The sequence below is a fragment of the Anas platyrhynchos genome, chromosome 27, assembly GCF_047663525.1.
Source record: "Anas platyrhynchos isolate ZD024472 breed Pekin duck chromosome 27, IASCAAS_PekinDuck_T2T, whole genome shotgun sequence".
Taxonomy (NCBI): Eukaryota; Metazoa; Chordata; class Aves; order Anseriformes; family Anatidae; genus Anas; species Anas platyrhynchos.
The window spans coordinates 6,751,297-6,772,498 of record NC_092613.1 but is presented as its reverse complement, the minus strand read 5'-3'; the positions used below and the strand labels follow the sequence as shown (position 1 = coordinate 6,772,498).

Genomic DNA, 21,202 nt, shown 5'->3' with positions numbered 1-21,202 from the left:
TGTAATGCCTGATACCAAATGCTGGGCTTCCCCGTAAGGGCAGGCGTTGTGTTTTGGATCATGGTTCATGAAACTCTTCCTTATTCAATGTTTTTTTTGTGGTAACCACATGAAGCTGTTGCTGTATCTCAGGATTGTTACTGGGTGTTTGTTACTCCCATCTAAAGCCCTGGGGAGGTTTGAGTTGCAAGAAGGCAGTGCTCCTCTGTTGGATGGACAAAACCCTCAGCTGCCCACGGTTCCCATTTTGGAGTGGGGCCTTTGCAGTGATAGGGCAAACAGCCTGGGCCCTGCTGCCTGGTGTGTGCAGGAGGGGGACCGAGGGCTCTTTGAGGACAGGTTTTCCATTTCAAAATGTCATTTCTTTCACCATTTCAGTGTCTGTCTACTTGAAAGGCACAGTGACATATTGAAATGCTGCACAGTGAGGCTGGCTGGGGTTGATGCTGCATGTTTCCCTGGCTAGTTGTGTTCATAACGATGGGTTTTGGAAAGGGGTCAGCCTCATGGAGGCGGAGGGAGGAGATGGCTGCCAGCAGGGGCTGCACGGCCGAGAGCTGTGGTCCCAGAGGACAGTGCTATATTGTGTGGTGCTGGGGGTGGGCTTGGAAACACAAAGACCTCTCCGTGCTTCAGGCTTACCTGGCTTTTGAATGGACTAAAAAGAAGTTTCATTTATTTTCCGGGTCTGTTGATGAAGCACTTTTTTTTTTTCCAGGACTGGCAGCCTCCATTTGCATGTGATGTTGATAAGCTTCACTTCACTCCGAGGATCCAGAGGCTTAATGAACTAGAGGTAAGCTGTAAAACTAAACATTGCTTCTGCTCCAGAATGTTTACATGTTCTTCCCCCCCCCCCCTTTTTTTTCCAGTTGATTGTCCGTGAGCTCTGTTTGACTTCAGTTCACAGCATTCGGTACATCTGAACATCAGTTCTGAATTAGCACACACAAATCCATGTGTTTCAGAATTTACATGAAAACATACCAACCATAAAAAGTAAAGTTAATGTTCGCCGAAGGAACAACAATAACAAAAAAATCAGGCCTTTTCCACATAGAGGCATTTATAAGCAGCTAAACTCAAATTCTCAAGTGCCATAAATTTTGGTCTGCATTTTCCATGTATACAGCATCTTTTAAAAAGTAGAAGAGATGAAGCATTTACAGAGTGCTTTAAAAATAACAAGCCATTTGGAAGAAACAATTGCAAAATCTGGGTTCAGTTGGTGCAAAATCTGCTGTTCACAAGCACTTTGATTCACTGCTTTCATAATTCAGACTAGAAGAAGGGAGTGGCAGCGAGTCCTGGTTGGCTCACTGCTGGTAAGAACTGGAATGATGGTGACTCTTTGCCTGCCTGATTTTCCTCATGAGCAGAGGACGCTTGCTTTTCAAAGACGTCATGATTATATTAAGTGCAGGGTAAGAGCTCAAATGTTGGCTTCAGGTGCAAGGGAAGCAAGAGATTTATATGGACACAGACTGGCTTAGAGCTCTCTCTGGAGCTTAAGAACAAGCTGGTGTGTATAGACATGGCTGTTCTCTACCTTAAGCACAGAAAATTGTGATGAAATTGAAATGTGGCAAAATTTAAGGTACTACTCTTTAACACAGCAAGTGTTCAATCAGAGCCCGATGTTACTGTGTGACGTGCTCTACAAACAGAGTAGTTGGCTTTCCTTGCAATAACTGGTTTACTTCCTTCATACAAATGATCCAAATGCAGTCTAACAAAAGCAACCTGTAATAAAGTACCTGCGTTACCAGGATTTAGGTCGTTTGTTTTTTTTTTTAGCAGTGATAACTTGCTGCTTGTCTGTTCTCAGTACTTTCCTAAATGCGTTACAAAAAGTTAATAAGTGACTTCAGGAAAGACATATGATATTTGTACATTTTTTTTCCCCTGCATATGACATGAAGGAAAAAATGCAAAATTACAATTGCAGAGGGAAAAGGCAGACATGCAATAGAGGCTGCAACCTTATAAGCTGTGGGAAACAGAAGCTTTATCTGTATTTAGCATTCCATTCAATTCTTGTTTTTCAGGCCCAAACCCGTGTGAAGCTGAATTTCCTGGACCAGATTGCAAAGTTTTGGGAACTTCAGGGATGTACACTGAAAATTCCACATGTGGAGAGGAAGATCTTGGATTTATTTCAGCTTAATAGAGTAAGACTATGGAGAAAAGTCTTCCTAAAAAGTTGTATTATCACAGTTTTGGGATGGTATCATAATTGATCAAGATAGGTTTGGGGGTATATCTAAGATGGAAACGTATTACTTTATTCAACCTAACCTAGCTAATGTGACAAAATAATAGGAAATATAATAATTGTGGAAGCTTTCATATGAGTAGGGAGATTAAACTAAATTTCCAAGTCTTCTTCAAAGTTGAACTTGAATACAAATTGAATACAAAGAATAAACTTAAGCTTAACTGGAAGAAGCTTCTGAACCATGACAGCAGTGAGAAAACTATTCTATTAAGAATACGAGAGAACAACATCCAGTTACTTTTAGGATGAGGCTTGTTGAACTTGTGGAGGAGATTATATATTGTGATAGCAAGGGATGGGATTCACTGACCCTCAAGGGTATGTTTTCAGTGCTTCTTTACGTTCAGGGGAGTGTTTGATTAGTTTTGAGCCTATTTCATAGTAAATGTTCTAGTGAGAAGAGCTGATTGTACTGTGCTAGAAGGTCTATTGGAATATGAAGTAGAGGAATGGCAAATTGCATCCAGAAAAATTCTCAGAAGTCGGCTGAATTGCTGTTTGGTCATCACATACAGATGCTGACTTGTTTGTAAAGTAATTCAAAGATGTTTACATGTCCTGATTAAGTTATATGTTCCAGTTACAGCTTTTGAACAATTGTTACTTTTTTAAAAAATCTATACTTCTCTCTTTTAAAATACACATTGTGGTGTTGTCCTTATCTTATTTAAACTAGCAATGCTTTCCATAAATGCTGCTCATCTTAGTATTAAGTTTATAATCATTCTATTTTCTCTTTTCAGCTAGTTGCAGAAGAAGGAGGATTTGATGTAGTTTGCAAGGAGAGAAAATGGACCAAAATAGCCACTAGAATGGGATTTGCTCCTGGCAAAGCAGTGGGTTCGCACATCCGTGCGCACTATGAGCGTATTCTCTATCCTTACAACTTGTTCCAGTCTGGAGCTAGCCTATTGGTAAGCTATTTTGTAGCTAACTGAAGTCCAGTTAATTTAGCTGCCAGTCTGTTTATTTTTTATTTTTTGATGGCATATTTCCAAAGACTGCATTTTATGTTTTATGGCATGTGGGTGACGGTAAGCAATTTAGAAAACCGTAGTCAAACTTTTAATCAAAAATATATTTTTTTAAATCATTGCTAAGCAGGATTCTTAAAGCTAACTTATTGACTGGTTTGAATTCTGTGTTTCTGTATTTTCTATCTACAGTTTACAGCAGCCTCGTGATAACATGCTAGGGAAACTGCTGTGACAAAAATATTTTGCCTTGCCTCAGAGGTGTTCATGCGAAGCCATGGAAAGTAGTACTGTTTTCTGGAAGCACGTCATTGAAAAGTTTGCATTTTTGTTCTGAAAACCTTTAATTCTCGAGTTGTTGTTCTTCCAAAGTGGTCTGTTTTGTGACACCTGTCTTTGGTTTCATATTTTTGAGATGCAGTTACTCAGGGAAAGAGATCTAAAGGTTAGAAAGCAGTTCACGTGGTGCTACACTTCCATGGAAATGTAGGTTCCCTGTGCAAGTGCCTATCGTACAGTTGATGTATCATACAGGTCATGGTGTTCTCCGTAGTGGACCCTTTCAGAATAGAAAAACATTCTCAGATGACTGCTTGTGATTTCATTTGATGAGGTCATGCTTCTTTTTAAATGTAACTTTCCAAGCTTTCTCTTGCAATTGACACCTGATATTTTTTTTCCAAACTGATGTGTTTAGTGCATCATTTAATTCTGGAAAAGCCATGTTGGTATGTTTAACTTTGCTTTTTTTTTAACTCCACCCATAAAATCTGTTAAAATATTTCCCTCCTACATGTGGGAATGATGTACATTTTTAGTGAACTGAGAGAATCCACAGAAGTCTTCTTTTTAGCTCATTTTCCACTCAATTTTTTTTTCTTCCTGATAATGTTGTCTTCCAACTGAGTTTGTTTTGCAATTCATTTTTTAGGATGAATCTCAGATGAGATTCTGTTTTGGCTTTCTTCCATGTGTTCACAGTAAGTGGTGCTTTCCTAGATGTTTCATGTGGAGGTATCCATTTTATTTTATGTCTGTTCAGTGATTTACTGAGACTCTAAGCATCTGTGATTTTTTTTGTTGGGGGGGGGGGGGCTGGGAGAAGATACAGCTATTGGGTTTGACAGCTGTCAGTTTCAGATGTGTGCTTTCTTCTTGTGATACTTCAACAAGCCTTTCAAGAGAAGCTTTCCGTGCTGCTAGGATTATCATTCATCGGATTAGTGCTTATATTCACTAATTTTTCTTCTTAATTGGTAGTATTTGCAATATTGTTTTTCTTCCTGTGGTCTGTATGTGGGGAAATATGGAAGGATATCATTTCCACTGTTGGCTGTGCCGTAACTTAAATCTTGTCCAGATCTGAATATAACATTATTTGTTTATTTGTGGGTTAGATGAATATTAAACTGTCTTCATAAGGTGTTTTGACCAGTAGCTCATCTGGAAATATTTAATTATCTATGAAAAAGTAATGAAATTATCTGGAGCTGTTTAGTATTGAACTAGTAGCATGTTTTTACTAAAGCTATTGTTCAGTCAAACACCAGAAATTGGTGTTTTTCTAATACTCAGCAAAGCTCTTCACAGGGGTAAATTTATTTTATTCTTAACTTGATATATTTCACTAGACAGGTCTTGGATGTAGCTCCAGAGAAGTTGCAGTAGAAGTTTAACGTTTCCAAAAACGCTCTGCTGGCTGGGAGAGGAAAGCACTGAAGAAATAGCAGTTAGTAGCCTTTGTTAAAGACATGTGCTTGCAGTTAATAGAGTCAGTCACAGAGTGATATAGGTTCAGAGGAATTCTCATTCTTAAGGCAGGACTTTAGCTCCTAGCTCTTGTAGGTAAAATTGAAAATGTTAACTAACAGTCATTTCATACTGCTGCTTTGCCTTCAGGTTACTGAGGCTCTGGGAAATGTTTCTACTTAAGTAGTTATTGAAAACTTAGGTTTTTTTTTTTTTTTTTCAATGAGCAGTGCTCTTTTTTTTCTTTTTTTTGCTTGGACACTCCAATGAAACAAGGCAAGTTCTGCTCTTTGTTATTTTTCTTTCCAGGTTTCATTATTGTTTTGTTTAGAAAAAGCTGTTTGCCTTCTAGGTATTTGCTTTCAAGGATCATATGTCCTCTGTTACCAGAAGGAGTACAAACTTCTTTTTTTGTGAAAGGTTCAGGTTTCACATGAGCGCATAATTCAAGGAACCAGAATTTACAAAAGTTATTAAATGTGTCAGTGTTCTGCAGGACTTTGGTCTCCTTTACTTTTCTGGTCACTCGTTTTCATATTTCTCCTACTTAGTTGTCTTTTTCTGCTGGTCTTTTTCTCTCCTGAGAAATTGTTTGTGACTTTCTCCCACTGATGTTAAGGTGAAATAATTCACATTATCTTCTTTCAGTCCGAGCCTCAAGGGAGCAAGATCTTTGACGGATTAGCTGCAATGCTCTGTGCACCCAGCATAGGAACATACCTGCCTTTGAGCCTCAGCCAGGATGTGTGCTGATTTTGTGTTTAAGCTGCAATGTTCAGTGGTTTTCTGTGTGTATTCAGTGTTGAAGTCACGCATTTGCTTTCAAAGAATCAATCTATAGCTAACAAAGTCTGTGCTGAAAAAAAATTCAGAGGCTTCTCTGAGAAGTGTCGTAGACTTCCTCTGCATGATAGTTTATCATATTCTGCTGTCCTTGACTGATGTTTCCCTTTTGTCAATCGTGTATTTCTTAAAACATGGACTTATCTTCTGAAATACTGCTTTTCCCTCCTCTTTCCCTCCCGCTACTGACTGTGATTTGTTTCTGAAGGTCTGATTTTTGTGTTGTCTACAGAGAATCGGTCCTTATGCCACTGTAACGGTTCTCCTGCAGTTCCTATCCTGTTTTCTCTGTTGTTGACAAAATGCTTCTGTTGGGAACAGATGAACAGAACTGGGGAAACTGTATCCCGGCAATTTGTGTGGGATATTTCCTGACAACATAAAATTCTTCCTTTCTTCAGGGTTTGTTGTTTACCCATCAAAACGTGTTATGTCTTGTCTCCTGTTATTGAGGGCTCTGTACCTTGACAAACTTAGAGCTGTACTAATTATTATTTGCCAGATGTATGCCCAGTTTTCAGTTTTTGATAGAAATTACTTGAAACAACTAAAGCTCTTCTTGCATCTCTTCTTCCCTTCTGCTCATAATTCACCCAGCGGTCCTGTTCTCTCAAAAATACATAAAGAACATATTTTTAGTGTTCTTCAGACAAAGTTCTGTTTCAGTTGAGAGGGATGTATAGGCTGTAACTTACTTTTGTATTACTCTGTACGTTAGCATTACAGTGATGCAATGTCAGGACACCACAACAGTTTCCTGTATGCGGTTGATACCATCTGCAAAAGCATCATCCAGTAAAAGAATTGGTATTAGTCCCACAGTGAAATGTTGGAATTTTAGAAAGAGCTAATAACATACTACAGAGTTGCAGGGGACTATAACTTGGTTCCCCAAATGATTTTGAAACCTTGACATGCTGTTTCACTTGCTGAGAATGAAATTTCCAAGTGTTAAATTTCCCACCCTGGGCACTGTGTAGTCCTGTTTGGATAGCCCTCAACTAGGTTGGCCTTCCAAGAAATTCCAAGTGTAGAATGCTTTGGTCCTACAATTCACAACTTCCCACTTGGCTGGTTTTATGAACCGTTGAGGATTAAGAAGGCTAGACTTGCTGGTTGTGTTGCTCTATGAAAGACTGTGTAAACGCAGTGAAATAGGACCTTCATTGCACACTGTATGGGCTGCTGGACAGGCAGGCATGGGAGGAAACGAGAAAATCTTCTGATGGAAGCTTGCCTGCTTTTTATACCGTTCTGCTGCAATTGTTATTTTGGTGAACAGCGTTCTGGAAGAGAAATGCTTGGTGCTCATAAAATTTAAAGGATGACTTCAGCTTTATTTAAGAGCCTTTATTAAGGGTACTGCACATAGTAAAAGGGCAGGAAAAAGAGATTTTGTGACTTGTATAAAATGGTAACATTTAAATTGTCATAAATACTGTCTTTATTAACTCGTCACAGTAAATATTAAAGTCCTGTCTGCATTCTTTCACATTATCCAGGAAATTGTTCTATGCAGTTTGTATTAGAAGTGGAGACAGAAGTTAAATAATCAAATTGTGTCTCTTCAGTGTTTGCAGAAACCAGATCTTGCTAGTGACACGAAGGACAAGGAGTATAAGCCCCATGATATTCCGCAGAGACAGTCTGTTCAGCCATCTGAAACTTGTCCACCTGCTCGTCGAGCAAAACGCCTAAGAGCAGAGGTGAGATAATCTGTCTTTATATGGGTAAGTGCTCCGTGGTGTCTGAGCTTGAAGTTGTAATCCAGAGATAGTTGACCTAACAGTGCGATGGTGTAATGGCACAACAAGTTTTAGCTAAGTTGTGTGCGTTTTATTTCTATCAGGTTGCCAAATACATAAATAGTAAATAGCTGTTAATCTTCATTAAAACATGCCTAAATATTTATAAATGTATGAACTATAAATAGTAAGACTTGTTTGATACTTTAAAAAGAAAAGAAAATGTTAAGGTTGGGAGTTCTGAGGGGCTCTTCTAATGAAGTTGTTCCACTTGCATACTAGTTATGAGTGTGTATGCTAAAATATTATTGTAGCATAATTATAATATGGGGTTTATAGATAAAACACAAGTGATAAATTCTAGAAACGCAGCTTGTCTTTTTGCAGCTTTGATCTTAATTTCCTCAGAAAACAGTCAGTAAACAGCAGGTATTCTTTTAATGTGTTGAGAGGTTTCTGTTAACCTTTTGTGAGTTGAAGCCAGAATTTAGATTAGAGACCATTTTCTTTATGACATTAGCATTGTTTTCCTTCATTTTTGACCCCGTGATTTCCATCAGTTTGAGATACTTTCTCCATGCAATCTGAGGAGAAAATTGCATAACATTAACTCAGAATAGTTGTAACAAGATTAATATGTGTTTAAGAAATAATACTTACTTGGCTAAACATAAAATGCGTATGCAATGAGTTATCCGGTGAAGATGTATTTTAGAAAATGGTTGTGTTTCCTTTGTTGTTCTGCTGTAATTTCAGTCTTTCCAGCCTGATGTTACTGCCTTCACAGAGCTTACTATTTCTTTTGTTTGAGCAGTTGAAGAGGCTCATTCCCAGGAGACTGTCTTAGTAGTGGTGACATCATGAGTTAGGAAGGTCATGATTGACTCTGTTTATAATCCAGTTAGTTTCAGTCTCTATTAAACTCCCATTGTTCTAATTGTGGTTCTTATTACTACCAAGCAATACAGCTTAATTGTTGCAAATTCTGCTTATATTTTTTTTTCTAAGTTACAACTAAGGTTTTCTAAAGCTTTTCCACTCGTAGCCTATTATGAGTAGGTTTATAATTCTGAGAAAACCTCAGCAGTTTGAGCTGAAATTTTCCATTTGAAGTATCTGCCTGGGGTTGAAAGGTGTTCGTTCTTAAGTGTTTTTAAAGATAAAAAGAAGTATGGGAAATATATACTAAAATTTTAGCTGTCAGTGGTGTCAGATGACACTAACAAAGAATTAATGTCTTTATCATGTCTGTGGAAATTAACTGCTCATACCTAGCCAAAATTGAAGGCTACGCTCTCTGTTCTTTTCCTGATTGTTACTGGCTGACATACACCTAATTTTTTTGGAAAGAAAATACTTGATCAAAAACAAAGTTGAAACAGAGATAAGGCTGGCGTAAGCAGCATGGACTGGCTTGCTTTGGAAGGAATTGTAGTGTTTTAAGACAATTTCCAAAAGTTAAGATGTGTTAAGGGATGTGTTTTTCTGATCCATTTCAGTGCAAAGTTAGACCTGTTGGAGAGGGTCTAGAGGAGCATCAGAGGCTGGAGCCTCTCTGCTATGGAGCTAGGCTGAAGGAGCTGGGGTTGTTCAGCCTGGAAAAGGGCTGTGGGGAGACCGTACTGTGGTCTTTCAATACGTAAAAGGAGCCTATATGAAAGACAGGCTTTTTACCGGGGTCTGCAGGGACAGGCCGAGGGGCAGTGGTTCTAAATGGAAAGAGGTTAAGTTTAGATGGGAGATGAGGAAGATGTTTTTTACACTGAGGGTGGTGAGACAGTGGAACAGGTTGTGCCAGACAAGTTGTGCTTACCCCATCATTGGAAGTGTTCAGAGTCAAGTTGGATGGGGCTTTGGGCTACCTCATCTAGTGGAAGATGTGAGGGGGTTTGGACTTGGATGATCTTCAAAGTTCCCTTCCAATGTCAGGCATAGGGTTTGATTTTTGGGTGGTCCTCTGTGAAGCCAGAAGGTGGACTTGATGATCCTTGTAGATCTTTTCCAACTCAGGTTATTTCATGCTTTGAAATATTACCAGTTTTTATTTATTTATTTATGGTGCATTTTAAGCAATAGGACCTCTGTTTGTTCTCATAGAGACTGGAGTTTGGACAGATTAAACACGAAGTGGTGGGGAAACAGTGTCAAAAACACATATACTTCTTTAACAAAATGAAAAAGTACCTGATAATGATGGAAGCCTAGCTTTTAGAGCTAGGCCAACAAGTCCATGCATTATTTGGGAGTCAAGGAGGGGTGGACAACAGACTGACTGGTGTGAGGAGCAAGTTGCATGACCTCATTTCCTTAAGAAACTAAGCTTAAAAAAACACAGTATTGGAGAAACCCATCTTTGTGCCGAGGGGTTTGAGAATTGGCCTCTCTGTGTCAAAACTAAAGAGAAGAAATAAAGAATTAAATGGAAACATGATTCTGTGTTGAAAGCTCCACAATACACCACGTTCCCAGCTTAGAAGACTGGAGTATTCTGCTTTTGAAGAGTAAAATCAAATCTTATAAAAGCCAAAGTAGTTTGTTGCTCCTTTGCTATTTATTGAGTTCCCGTGAGATGAAATTAAAAATATTATGGTGCCAATATTGCCACAGGCTTTTTGTAGACTTTCCTTTTAAGTCTCTTCAGGTTGTTCCCTGTGTTATTTTTCTCTGAAGTCTAATTTTTTAATTTTATTTTCTTAAATTATAAAGCACTGAAGAAATTTAGGTTACCTTTTTAGATTTATTCATTTACAAGCATAAAATAGGGAGTGTAAGGGAGTGTAAGCACAGTTCTCGAAGTCTGCCTGACTTCTGCCTGCCTGGCTTTTCCCTAGGAGTCAGGTTACCAGTACCTTAATGGCTGAAAGCCATTGTCTTTTTTTCATTTTTTTTCCTTGGCTTTGAAAGCATTAAAAAATATAAAGCCTTGCAAGGGTCTGACACCAAAGTTACTCAGCTTAGAGACTTGCAGAACGATGTGCAGATCTCTTTGGGTGTGCAGCCTTTCCTGGAGCATCATGTGCAGTGGCCAGTGGTTTGGGAGCTGCTGGTGTTAACAGCAGGGCAATTCATTCAGAAGCTGTAGGTCTGTACTTGGGCAAGTAGTCGTGAGCTTGTATGGCAGTGAACAGTTTCACAAATACAAATGTAAAGCCCAGCGTTCTATTTAAGGATCTTACTGCGGTTTTTAATTATTTATTATTATTGTTGTTTTGAAGGCAACCAATATGAAAAGTGAATCTGAACCTTCAGAGGCCAGAACTCATAATCTGAGACGCAGGATGGGATGTGCACCTCCAAAGTGTGAAAACGGTGAGTCGCGAGTGAAACAAAGGGAATGCAAGTTCTTTTACTTTGTAATAACTTATTTCAAGACCAAATTTTAATTCAGCAGTTGAAGCAATTCAGGAGTGTTAAAATAAAATACATAAAATAAATAAAATGGAATTTGTTGTAAAAGTCATTTTATGACTTTGAAATCTTTTGTTTTGTGAATCGTTGAGTTTTCTTGAAGATGAATAATTGTACTTTTTAATCTTCAGTGTCTATTATAGAGCAAGCAGAAATGAGATTTAAGCCATATTTCTGTTTTGAATTTTAAATCGCTTGTAGCATCAACATGTTAGGTTTAAATACAGGAAACTCATTTAGGAAGGTATCAGATTTCAGAAACTTTTAGGAAAGAATTTGAAATAAGGAATTGAAACTCACAAAGATGAAAGATACTATGTTGTGAAGCTAACCATAAAATTCCGATATTACCATTTTTAATTGCTTCTGTCAATAGTCCTGAATCTGTTACCTGTCAAGAAATAATTTCAGACTGAGAAGAAATGTTTAATGCCATCAAGTTGAGAGAATAAGCTTGTTGACAATTAATTTAACAAAGCAAATATGGCAAGCATATGCAATTAATGATTGACATTAGGCAGCTATGAGTCATCTTTCTTTCATTCATAGTCTGCTTTCAAGAATTTTTGTGTTGATTATGGTCTTATTTAATATTTTTCTTAAAAAGTCTCTAGGCATTAATCTTTTTTACTTTATCTTTAGAACAAAAAAGCTATAGTCAATTTTTCTCTTTCTGATAAATGTAGACATTCTTCTTTATAATATATTTGTTAGCTCTTGGACTTCAAGAAATGTTTTTGGATTGTCTCACATCCCTGTGGAAAGGTCTCTAGCTCACTTGTAGGTTTAGCTTAGAACTTCCATTACCCCCTTGTCTTCAACACCAGAACCCTGGGATTCTCCAAACTCTGCTTCTGTATAGAAGCGAACATACATTTGCTTTTTGTTAGTTCAAAATGTCAGGAATTAAGGCTTGAGAAGAAGCATGCCCAAATTAGGTAGGAATGTAAGAATGTAGAGGAAATGCTTCTTTCTCAGCGCCACTTCTGTTGCGTGGTCATCTTTGATCATACGCTGTCGTGAAAGCTCCCACTGCAAGAAACTGAAGTGTGAAGACCATCACAAGAAGTTGCAGTGTTTCATCTCTCTGTGTTACATGCTGTCATAAAAATGGAGTTATTCAACCACATTTGATAACGCCACATGTAAACAAATTTCGGTTTTGAAGATAAATAGACGATAAATACCCACTCTAAAATGTGTCTGCCATAGTCATTTCTAGGTTGTGATGGCATGTTCAGATTTTCCGATAGTACTGGCTTATGTGGGCATTGCAGGTGTTCAAATCTTGCCTTAATTCAACTGAAACTATTTGTATTAATGTTTCATTACTATCATAAAATCAGGCATCAGTGACCATCTCTGCACATGACAGATTAAAACAGTTTACGAATTTGCCTGCATCGTCAGTGTTCTTAGTACAACCTTAAGTAATGGTAATTCCCTTTGAAAGAGAGGTGCTTCCAATGTGTGTACAGGACAAAAGTAATTCCAAAAAATAACAGAGTGGCAATCTTAACAAGTCACAGCAAACAAAATAAGTAATAACCAGTGATGCTAAGTGTTAACACGTTTTGTGATAGCCTTATTTTTCTCCTATTGCACCAGAAAAGGAAATGTATAGTTCAGTGAAACTTCCTGAGAAGAGAGAGCATGCTGGGGAGCCAGAGAAAGACAAATCCAAAGCCCGATCCAAAAAACCTACTAATGCTGTGAGTATGCCCTTCATTCCTGATGCTTCATATTGTTTGCAGGTGTTTCTGGGTTTCTTTAGGGTATGTAGGGACATTTTCATGTCACTTAGATTGCAGTAAAGACTCTGTTGTATTCTTTGTGTAATTCTGTGGTTGAAACAAAGCAGTGCCTGTGCCTGCTGGAGTGTAGACACTTGTAAAGCTTCAGGCTGCTACAAAGCTGAAAATAACAGGAGAGATGAGCTTCACTATCTATAAGTCATGTAACTTGTTTTCTGTCTCCAAGGTACAGCCTCAAAATAATTTTGAAAGAAGAGTCAAAATAGAGCTTGTTTTTCTGTGAACTGATCTCTCTATCTAATCTCAAAGGGAGTTTAAATGCGAGCTTTTGCACCCAGGTCTTGAACAAACCTGCCACTTACTCACATTTCACTACAAACTTGGAAGCTTTCTTGTTAAAATTCTTCATAAAAATAATTTAATGCTCCAGCCTTCAATGTACAACCACCCCTAAATTAAACTAAAACCAAACAACAACAAAAGCAGCAAAGCGGTAGTATTGCCTCGCCGGTGAGAAGATAATACTGAGATTTTTTTCTGTCTATGCTACAACCTGGGTTCTCTTCCCACATGTTTGGTGTGCCTGCACCTTTTTCTTGGGGCTCTGCAGCTGCTGTGTGAAACTTCCATCAGACTTCTTTCAAAACTGTGCCTCCCTCTCCAAAAGTACATACCTTTGCTGGGAAGCCAGTACCTTTCCAAAGAAAAAGGAAGGTCTTGGGTAGTATTTCTGAGAAAAAACAGGAACAGTCCCATCAAGAGGAACCCTCTTGTCTCTTCTGAGACTCAAAACAGTTGGTCTCAGAGGATGCTGAAACATCTGTGCACGTTATGCGTGACAGCAAGAAGAAAAAGGATATGTGAGACACCGATAGATGTTAAAATGTTCTTGTCAAATCCACATACTGCTGATTTGAAACTGTCCTGGCTGCTGCATCAAGTTTCCCATCATTTGAAAAAAGCTACATGGAAGAGCTTGCAACTTCTGTAGTGTTTCCTTAAATTTCAAAGGGGGTTATATAAATTACAAAGACATAAAAATGTTGTGTTTGCTTTTCTCACTTCTATTTCAGAGAGAAAATAAATAAGCTTTGGCAAATGTCATGGATGACTTAGTTACCAAACTTGTCTTTTACCATGAGTTACCTTAAGTGCTCAAATTCCCACTCTGGCAATTTCTTGTTACAGGTGGATTTGTATGTATGTCTCTTATGTGGCAGTGGTAACGATGAGGATCGTCTCCTGTTGTGTGATGGCTGTGATGACAGTTACCATACTTTTTGTTTAATTCCACCCCTTCACGATGTTCCTAAAGGGGACTGGAGGTGCCCCCAGTGTTTGGCTCAGGTAATTTGACAAACTGTAAAAGATAGGTTGAAAATTGTCTGTTTTACATGTGGCCCCAGGGATTGAAAACACTATTTGTTATTGCTTAGTTGTGCAAACAAGGTGATCAAGGACGAAACTAAAATGAAGACCTGGAGTGCTTCAAATCACAAAGCTATCACTTAATACTGCAGAGCCAAAACATGATCTGCACTAGCATTGCTGAAATTCCAAAGAATAGTTTGCATTTTAGTTGGTGCCTTCCCTTTGTATTTAAAATCGGAATCTCACTGTGTTTCAGTACGGAGTTTTCTGCATCTTTTTTGCTTAGCTGTATTAAAGGAAGGAGAAATTATGGCATTGGCATATTAGTTCATTGGTGTTTGTGCAGATTTACCAATACATACCATAGTTTGGTGAATCAAGCAGAGAGCATGGAGTCGGGGCACTTTGAGTGTGCTTTCTGACTTGTCCTCTGGCTGTGTGACTTGGGGCAGTCATTTCATATTGGTGTGCCTTCCTGCCCCTGCCAAATGGGGTAATACTAACCCATCTGTGTAAAATCTGAGTGCAGGTTGTCTTATTAATACATTAAAGTAATTATTTTTTCAATTGCAGGAGTGTAATAAGCCTCAAGAAGCATTTGGTTTTGAACAAGCAGCAAGAGACTATACACTGCGCACCTTTGGAGAAATGGCAGATGCATTCAAGTCAGACTATTTTAACATGCCAGTACATGTATGTTCATGTATTTACCCTAATGCCATAATGTAGACTTCATTTTTAGTGCTTATGTAACTCATGGGGGAGGGTGGAAGCCCAGTTTTGAATGGGAAGAAATGTCAAATCATGTTTTTTTCACTTCTGAAAAAGCATCTGTAAGTAAGAAAATACTCTTCCAGCCATTGTCTGTTGCTGAGACTACAAAGAAACAACGTGTCTGGGGGGGCAAACCCATTTCTGTTGCATTTTTTTGTTTGTTTGTTTTGCTGAAGCAATTAAGACATGAAATGTGTTAAGTTAATGGAGATTCCTCCCTGAGCTAGATTTTATGCGTGGCCCCTTTATATACTGATTCCTGAGTCCTTGTACATTTATACTTTTTCTCATACCTAGATGGTCCCCACTGAGCTGGTTGAAAAGGAATTCTGGAGACTTGTTAGTACCATTGAAGAGGATGTTACAGTGGAATATGGAGCTGATATTGCTTCAAAGGAGTTTGGCAGTGGCTTCCCAGTTAGAGATGGGAAATTCAAAGTGAGACCAGAAGAAGAGGTAGGTCTTTATTAGTTCACTCGGTATATTTGTATCATCTCTTTATTAAATAGGTCTCTTTGATTCAAACCAACATAATGGAACTGGTCTGCCAAGTGTTTTATGTATCTGGCATAGCATTTGAGGAAGAGAATTACATCAGTTTTTTTATGTTAAAAAGTCATGAGTTTATATTAAAAGTGAATAAATAATTTTGAGATTATTATTTAGTTAATCTCAGTCTAACGTAGGTCAGATAATGTTTTGAGAAAGAGTGAAGTCAACAGAGGTTTTGTTCTATGATTCATAGACCTGTTTTTTACAATTTTCAATTTGGAAAGATGCTTTTCTTCTATTGATCTTTTGGCAGCTTCACCTTTTTTTGCACTTCATGTTGTTTAAACTTGTGACTGTTCTGTTCAATTTTCAGGAATACCTTGATAGTGGCTGGAATTTAAACAACATGCCTGTGATGGAGCAGTCTGTTCTTGCTCACATCACTGCAGACATATGTGGAATGAAATTACCTTGGCTATATGTAGGAATGTGCTTTTCTTCATTTTGTTGGCATATTGAAGACCATTGGAGCTATTCGATTAACTATCTGCATTGGTGAGTGAGAGGGATCAACTCAGCCTGAGAAGTAATCTCCCTTTTATTCACCCTTTCCTTTTTTAATTAATGGACTAAAACCAGATTCAGAGAGTTCAGACTGGAATAAACCTTACAATTCTATAATAACAGGCTTAAATTTGATGCAATGATCCCTGCATTTGAACAAGAGGTCATATTTTGGAAAGAGACATCCATTCCCAGTTTTAAAAAAATCATGAGAGATGCAGCAGATACTCCATCAGATGTTTTATTATGCTCAGTGTGAAACTAAAAATCATGCAAGTTTTTTTAAAAACCATGTAGCTTCAACTAACAGTCCTAGGGTCCTGCATACTTTTTGTCTCTTAGATTTTTGTCATAAATCCTCTCATCAAGCAAACACTTGTCAATCGTAATCAGGACATATCTTTGCCATCTCTTTGATATTCTAAATAGGTTGAACTTTTTAAACTTCTCACCTTTGAACAGCTTTTCTAGAGATTGAATTATTCAGAATTGTCACTTTACCTGAAACCTGTCAAGCTCTTTTCCTTTTTATTTCCTTACGTATTCCATAAAAATGGTAAAACCACATCCCAGCCACTATTCAGTAGGTAGTCTTTTTGGTCAGTTATTCAATTGTTGCTCCTTGAAATAGCTTCTAATGTAGCACACTCTGAGTAGTCAGTGACTTAGAAGGCTTTCTTTCTTAGTATTTGGCAGTATTAAAATCAATTTTTGAAAGAGATTAAGTAACTGATCAAGAGCACATTGTAAAAATGTTCTTCATTGTCATTTGTCACTTTTTTTTTGGTCTGGATCTTCTGTCAGTCTGAAAGCTATGGGATTTTTGGATCAAATAGAAATTTTATCTCTTCTAGGAGAGCTTGCTGGGGAGCTGGAGTGGTGGTGCTTTCTGGATAACTTGTGCTAAATCACACTGGTATTTGCAGTCAAGGCCAGACATATACATAGGTGTATGCATGTGTTTATGCACACGTGCATACATCACAGACACTGACATGAATGTCTTTTGATGTCTTCCCTTTTCCTTTGCAGATATTCTTCTGTATGTCCCTTCAACTTATAAGCTTATGTGTTTTTTGTTGTTGTTCCTTTTAGCCTACTTGAGAACAATGTGTAGTTGGGGTTAATAGTGTTCTTGGCTGAAGAAGTAAGTTGTAATGACGTGCTGCTGGAGAGACTGTGCTCCAAACTCTGAAGAGGCTTCAGAAGGCAGGACTCATTCTTGCAAAGTACTGGGAATGGGACATCCTTCTTCAGCATTCTCATGTGCATTGAAGTAGCTTGGTTCCTAGTACATTATAGTAGACAGTCCCAAGTGAACCAGGTTACAGTAGCAGACCTTCAGGGGTGAAGGAAATAGCTTTCCTACGTGGCTGTAAATTCTGTGTTAGTTCTTGAAATAGATAAAACAAGAAGAAAAAGAATTGCTTCTGATGATGCTTGCAAATATGTAAATGATATGAATGAGAGGAAGAATTGCTAGCATTGATGCCAATAATACTAAAGGCAGGAATGTGGAGCTCTCTGGTGGCAGTGCAGAAAGAACTGTCGCCTTTATCCATTCCTCAGCTTGCTGCCTTCATAAGACTGAAACCTTACACATAGTGGAGAAACTCTAAACTATCTGTTCTCTTTGAGTCCAGAAACCCCTGGTCCCGGTATCTTGCTGCAGGTTTAGAACAGCTCATAACTGCTTGTCATCCAGTACTTGACACTGACACCTATCCAGCATTGGGTTTACACAGGACAGTTTTTAGTTGGATCTGTGACTACTCTTAGTGAACTCACGGAATTGTTCCAAGGTGATGGTCAAGTCCTGGGCCATGTAATCATTTAGTCACTTGCGTATTAAAGACTCTACTTATGCCACTCCTGGTGATATTAATATAGTTTTACTTCCACAGTCCCACTTGCTGTTTTCTTCACCATGATAGAGGTGCTGTTTTGAGTATAGGAATAAATTCCTAGATATGGAGAATATGCTTCTTGAGTTGTCATCTCTTACTCTCTTCTTCTGGAATTCTCCCAGTTGTTTTATGATTTATCAGAGGAAAAGAAGGGAAAAAAGTACTGGGTCGGCTTTATTCTGCCAGCTCTTTAGTAGTCCTGGGTGAAAGTGATCTGTTTTCATTTCTAAATACCTTTTCTAACATCTCTCTTTATAAGCATTTGGGAGGCATTTTCATCTCTGAAGCGAGCCAGCTTCATTGTAAACCTGAAACAACATTTGTTGGAAAACATCTGTGTTACCTTGATTTTTCTCAACTGGCTTGCAGTGGTTTAAACTCTTGCTAAAGGTTCTTTGTTCCTACTCTGGATATGGATTTATTTTTTTCCTTGATGTCTTTTGCTTCTCTTATAGTTACATAATATGGAACCTTAATTTCTGCTTACTATGCGTTGCTTTTATGGCAATTATGACCAAGACAAAAAGAAATGGCTTTGGCTGTTAGATCCAACAGGGAATTTGTGTTCATAGTACACAGCTTACACAGTACACAGCTTAGATTTTGAAGTTGTGCTGGAATCAATAGAACTTCACTGAGGACGTCTTTAGTCATGTGTCGCTCTCCCACCCCACCCCCTGAATATTTAAAGTATGCACTCAGAAATGTAGGCAGTTAAAAACTTAGGTTTGAAGGAGGGATCTGCATAAAAAGTGAAGGTTCAGGAAAGTGCATATTCTTTACATTCCTTCCTGGTGATATACTCTTCTTTTGACATGGTGTGTTTAAAGCAGGAGACTGAAAATGTATCTTACAAGATTGTTTATATTTAACTTTTTTTAATAATCTTGCAGGGGGGAGCCTAAAACGTGGTATGGAGCCCCAGGTTATGCAGCAGAACAGCTGGAGGATGTAATGAAGAAGCTTGCTCCAGAGCTATTTGAATCTCAGCCAGATCTCTTGCACCAACTTGTCACCATAATGAACCCGAATACTTTGATGGCCCACGGAGTGCCTGTATGTTGTTGGACTCCTGTGCTACTCCCCCAAACCCAACCCTCTTTCATTTGCTCTGAATTCTACTTCAAAGTTGATAATTGAAACCACTTTTATTACAGAGATGTTGTGGTAGTTTCCATGTGTGTTGTATCTTCCTTGTCTAGTGTAATGTGCCAGTATGAACAGATGGGCAATGGAATCATTGCTTTTGGAATTGCTTGGCAAACTCTTCTCTGGAGATCCACCTTAGAGTATTTCTGTTTCTGTATCTCAGATGGAAAGTGTAGTCATGACCTTTGAAACAATGACAGGAGCTCTTCGTATGTCAGTTTAATCAGACCCATTTTTTGGGGCATAGAGTTTCTGGCAAGTGGCCAAAACCTGTTCTTCCTTTGTGTGTCATCCACATCCTCTTATTTTTCCTGGTTAAATTCTCAGCTATTTAAAAACATTTTTCATCAGTTTCCATCATATTCCATATTAGACTTTTCATGGGAATTATGTCCCTTTACAACTTAATTAGCTTTTGACTAGCTGACCTTGGGACTTAAAGGAAAATCTGGAAAAAGCGGCACAATTTACAGTGTCTGCTGTGATTTGATAGAGTTCAAAATTTAAAGATGCAGGAAGATGATTCACCTGCTCTCATGCCGGTTGTCTATCACTAGAAGTATTAGATTTACAGCAGTGTATAAACTTTTGAGTATGTTCCAAATTCCTCTTCCCTTTCAGCTACATGTTGAAGAGAGTCTCACCTGTGTAACTGTCAACAGAGCTAAAAGTGCAAAAGGCAGACAGCTGATACAAAATCGCTCAGAGTGCGAGTATGGCTGAATGAAATCCCTGTGCTTTCTGGGGTTTTGTGTGTTACTGAATGCCAGTTGTAATTCTTGGGTTTGAAAGCTATATGAGGTTACCACAGAAGTAACTGGGAACTGGAAATCTGTATTCTCAACATGCAGTTCTGTTCAGTTTTGACCTAATGGTTGTCTGTCTTTTCTCGTAGGTTTATCGAACCAATCAGTGTGCTGGAGAGTTTGTGATCACTTTTCCAAGAGCTTATCACAGTGGCTTCAATCAGGGTTTCAATTTTGCTGAAGCTGTGAACTTCTGCACTGTTGATTGGGTATGTTCCAAAAATGGTATTTCATAAAGTGTGCGGTTCCAAAATTGTTCCTAGCTGATGTACACCTCTAGTGTACATCTAGATCATGAATCCTCTTATGATCTGCCACCGCTCCCCCAAGTGGTCTTAGCTATTTGTAATTGTGACCTATCTAAAAGTGTTGCTATATTTAAAACCAACCAAACAACAAAAAAGAGACTAAAAAGTAAGTGACTGAACCCGAAAGTAACCTTTCTGCAGCACAGTGACTGCATTTTTATAATGTTTAGTTTGGTTTCATTTTTCCCTCTTGCTCTCCTGTGAGTTTTATATGGGACTAGCATGTAACCTTAGCATCAGCATCACCTGGGTCAGCAGAGAGCCTTAAATTAAAGCAATGAGTAACCTGCCCAGCTCTTAATGAATTCTTAAGTCTGTCTGGGGTTAATTAGGGACTGTAATTGTTTGTGGAGTCAGTGATTTCCCATGCTGAAGTACAGTTGATGTGTTCTGTAAAACAGACGTATGGTTTGAGACTAAAAGTCCAGCATGCCTTGCATCCTCCATGGTGCCCCAGCCACCATGGATTTTTAACTTCTATCTTTCTGGGCATACTGTGATGTAATGATTTAGATGCCCCTCGATATGGTCTCTGCAGATGGTGTGTTCTCCCCTTGAGCCTAGCTAAACAACTTGCATTCACAATGTCTGCTGTGAAGGAGTTGTAAGCAGTTCTGGTTTACAAGAAATCAGTGAGGGTCTTGACTTCCCTTTTATTTTACATTCAGAATTATAAGTATTGCTGCTGGAAGGATTTGTCTTGACCTCTAATCTGATTAGTTTTGGTTAGCAACATAAGAAGTCATTACCTTAATGTAATTTTCACGAAGAATTCTTTGTTGTTTTTTTATGATTTTTTCAATGCAGCTGCCATTGGGTCGCCAATGTGTAGAACATTATCGTTTGCTACACCGTTACTGTGTGTTTTCTCATGATGAGATGATCTGTAAAATGGCTTCCAAAGCAGAGTTTCTTGATGTTGTGGTAGCATCTACTGTTCAAAAGGACATGGCTATTATGATTGATGATGAGAAGATGCTGCGTGAGAAGGTTCAGAAACTGGTGAGTTGTTGGAAATAATATTACAATGAATGAAAGAACATTGAAATAGTGGTGCACAATACGTTCTTGTACTTCACT

The 21,202-nt window shown here is 38.3% G+C and overlaps 1 protein-coding gene across 2 annotated transcripts in view; it reads left to right on the top strand.

Moving 5' to 3' along the window:
- The window catches only part of KDM5B (lysine demethylase 5B), a 49,144-nt gene that overhangs the window by 12,419 nt on the left and 15,523 nt on the right, over positions 1 to 21,202 (top strand). For both annotated transcript variants that reach the window (XM_027444941.3, XM_072028405.1), the window contains exons 2-14: positions 719 to 796; positions 2,049 to 2,171; positions 3,022 to 3,192; positions 7,416 to 7,550; positions 10,805 to 10,898; positions 12,606 to 12,709; positions 13,940 to 14,098; positions 14,696 to 14,815; positions 15,194 to 15,352; positions 15,762 to 15,943; positions 18,753 to 18,915; positions 19,904 to 20,023; positions 20,930 to 21,124. In XM_027444941.3, the coding sequence (XP_027300742.1) occupies positions 719 to 796; positions 2,049 to 2,171; positions 3,022 to 3,192; positions 7,416 to 7,550; positions 10,805 to 10,898; positions 12,606 to 12,709; positions 13,940 to 14,098; positions 14,696 to 14,815; positions 15,194 to 15,352; positions 15,762 to 15,943; positions 18,753 to 18,915; positions 19,904 to 20,023; positions 20,930 to 21,124 (1,803 nt within the window). The remainder of the gene's footprint in view (positions 1 to 718; positions 797 to 2,048; positions 2,172 to 3,021; positions 3,193 to 7,415; positions 7,551 to 10,804; positions 10,899 to 12,605; positions 12,710 to 13,939; positions 14,099 to 14,695; positions 14,816 to 15,193; positions 15,353 to 15,761; positions 15,944 to 18,752; positions 18,916 to 19,903; positions 20,024 to 20,929; positions 21,125 to 21,202) is intronic.